At 31.7% G+C, this 3,382-nt stretch overlaps 1 protein-coding gene across 1 annotated transcript; it reads right to left on the bottom strand.

Moving 5' to 3' along the window:
• Positions 1-2,230: 2,230 nt before the first annotated feature.
• LOC132617139 (protein AGENET DOMAIN (AGD)-CONTAINING P1-like) lies at positions 2,231-2,722 on the bottom strand. The gene has a single exon (XM_060332073.1). It carries the CDS (start codon positions 2,720-2,722, stop codon positions 2,231-2,233), a length of 492 nt encoding a protein of 163 aa, XP_060188056.1.
• Positions 2,723-3,382: the final 660 nt, after the last annotated feature.

The raw sequence follows: 3,382 nt of genomic DNA, 5'->3' as shown, positions 1-3,382 counted from the left end.
TCGCTACCACTAACCATCTGACTACGCCGACTATTCCGTCTCTTTTCGTGTCCCAAGGAGCTATCACTTCTCTGCCATGAAATGGACAATTCAGGCTAGAGGATCAGCTCCAAAGCTCAGCTGCCTGAGCATGGAGTTTTTATAACAGAGATCTCAGGATCTAAACTCTCTATTTACGAAAGCAGGGGATTTATCTAGTGCCCGTTATCTCTCTTGTATAATTTGTGAATTTTTATACAGGAATTGAATTTATTTTATGCGTACCCAAAGAATAGCGACGGCAAATTTTCATGTCATAAAAAAAAAATCAGCTCCAAAGATCGAACTTATCTAATTCCCTGTGCTATTTTAAATGCACTAAGGGATCTTTTAGTAGGATATAATAGAGAAAATAATGATTGTACTATTACTCCTTTCGTGTCAAAAAGATTATCTTAATTTGACTTGACATAAATTTAAAAAATAAAAAAAGATTTTTAAAATATATGATCCAAAATAAGTTTTAGATATTTGTGTGACTGTAAATCATCTCATAAAGTTAAATTACTTTTAAATATAAAAAGATACTAATCTTTTTGGAATAAACTAATAAGGAAAGAAAGACAATCTTTTAAAGACGGAGGGAGTATTAATTTCGTTATTGCAAATCTCTTGTTTGTTACACTTTTTCAATTATGTATAATTACAATTTATTTGGTATTATCCTGTGCTTTACTAATATTCAATGGTGTATGTAATATTTTTCGGAAGTGATGTCACATTTTAAAATTGAGAACAAATAAATAAAACAATTAACTTCATATTAAAAAACAAAATATAAATAAAATACTACAACTCTATCCATGATTTTTTTTTTTTTTTGAAATGTATTCAAGATAATCTCAATATGAATAGTACTAAACACTTTTTTAATATAGGGCAACAAGCGATCACTAGACAATTTATTATTCTTTTTCTTTCATAAATTGTTCTTAATCAATGTCATTTACGAGAAAAAAAAAGTGAACAAAAAAGAAGTAGCATAACACCGTGAAGAAAAATGAATATTTGATAATATATAAGAGCTTAGTTCACTTATGCTGTTTGTTACGAGAAGTCATATATTATCAGTATATATTTTTCTGCTTTTATCCCATCACTCAATGCCTTCATTATGCATTATGATACTACTGGTGTAAATATGCATTGAGTGATGGGATAAAAGGTCCATATATCATAATGAAGGCATCGAGTGATGGGATAAAAGGCTATCCATACACAATTTTTCATAGGGTTGTCTTTTTTCACCTATTTGATAGCGTCTATTAATGTCGGGAGAGACCGGAAATGCCAATGGACCATCGGGTGATTTGCACGAACAGGTTCATTTAAGGTGGTTGATTAAATTTTGTCCTCGTTTAAACATTGGGTGATTAGCACCAGCTTGCACTACAAACAAATCGGTAATTTACGGAGATTGAAGATTACAAATCACAGAGATTATAAATTATAATTTACGGAGGTTTTAACCTCTTCTAGCAATCCTCCTCAAATTATCCCTTTTTTTTTTTAGTAAATTGTTTCTATGATTGTTGGAAACTTGATCTGTACTTATATGTATCCTCCTCGCAACATTTACGTACCATCACCCGTCCAATTTTAATAGCCGTTTGATCATAAAAATTATTCACTTTTTTTTGAAATTTTTTTTCACTTTTTTTACTTTTAGACATTTGACCATAAATATTCGGAATACAATTCCGAAATTATATTTTGAAATATCAAAAACAAATAAAAAATTATTTTTCAAAAAAAAATTACTTTTTTTTTTATCTTTTGTACATTACATTTCTCTAAAAATTATAATTTCAAAAACTATGACCAAACACAACTTCAACTCCAACTTTAAAAATTTCAAAAAAAAGTATATTCGTTTTTGATATTTATGGCCAAACGGCACCTTAATATTTTACTTCTTACGGCTCAAATTGGATATCTACATTTTCTTTAATTGTACTAGAATGTTGATCCTTATATTACGAAAGAAAAATAATGCATCTCATTTGTATATAAGCACAATATCATAAAATTCGAAATGAGTACTATTCGAAAACGTATAATACGACATTCAAGGCTAAACACAATAACAAACTACATGATCAGCAATTCAGCATATATAACAATTTAGCGATGAAATTTGAACATAAAGAGAATGATTAAGTGACATTCATATCACTACGGTAAATCAAAATCAGTGTAAGTCAAAAATCCTTCCTTGTCTAGGAAGAGATATCCACTTGCCATTAGACCATTCTTGATGAAACCTCAACACATCAGGAGGATATGCAATGTTATCCGCAGTAGTAGGGAAGTAGACATAGTATTCTTGTCCAATTTTTCCACTAATAAATCCGAACCACCAGCCATCGTTGGCAAATACATCAACCATGTCGTACATACGGAAGTTGTTTTCCGACATTATTTCATGTTGATCAGGTTGCACAGGGCGGACCTCAGCGGCAGTGACAATACACTCTAGCGGCGCAGACTCATCATCAGTCAACAGAGTTTTGTACTTGACTTTGTAATGATAATCGCCAAGGCAAGAAATAATAGTTGCAGTATAATAGGAACCTATGAAGCCATATTCTTGACTTGCTACTTCAACTGCATCGCCCTTTTGGAAAACTTTTGTTGTTTGTTGTTTCTTGAATGCTATTGCTTTTATTGCCTTTGACGTCATAGCCCTTCTTGATTCGTGGTGTTGCTCTAAATTATTTGTTGTTACTTTGATTGGGGCCATTTCGAGAGTGATAATGAAGATTGATTCAATTGAATGAAAAGTGAGAAACTATGAGGCTTTTGCTAGTGAATTTATAGGAAGAGTTTGGTTTCCTTCTATGACTGAGAATGGGAATTGTTTTCCTGTTTTCTTGAATGACTAGGAATAGGAATCTTCAGTCTTCTTTCTCATTGGTTTATATATCTTACTTTCCTAATTTATTAGGGACTTGAACTATGGCAAGTGGGCAAGGATCCGGCTCTCCATTTGGTCCAGTTGCCCTCTTGTTGTTTGACATCTGTCACTGACTAAATCTAGTGGCAAGTAATTATTCTATCACATGGACCTTCATTCATACAAATTAACCCAGCTATCTCCCTTTCTCCTTTCCCTCCCATGTCCCAATTTGCATTTTAAAGCACAGTACTTACATGGGTGAGATTCTTGTTGTTATTGTGGGGATATGTACTATTAACCATGTGTTTAGATATAATATTTATTATAGAATAATTATTTATTTATTGTTTAATAAAGATTTAAATAGATCATGTACTAGTATGTGCGTCTTTTACTTATATAGTAGATGATTTAGTGTATAGAGTTTAGCTTATACACGGAAGA

Source organism: Lycium barbarum, chromosome 1, assembly GCF_019175385.1.
Source record: "Lycium barbarum isolate Lr01 chromosome 1, ASM1917538v2, whole genome shotgun sequence".
NCBI lineage: Eukaryota > Viridiplantae > Streptophyta > Magnoliopsida > Solanales > Solanaceae > Lycium > Lycium barbarum.
Note: the sequence above shows the minus strand (reverse complement) of the source record. Positions and strands in the feature narration are given on the sequence as shown.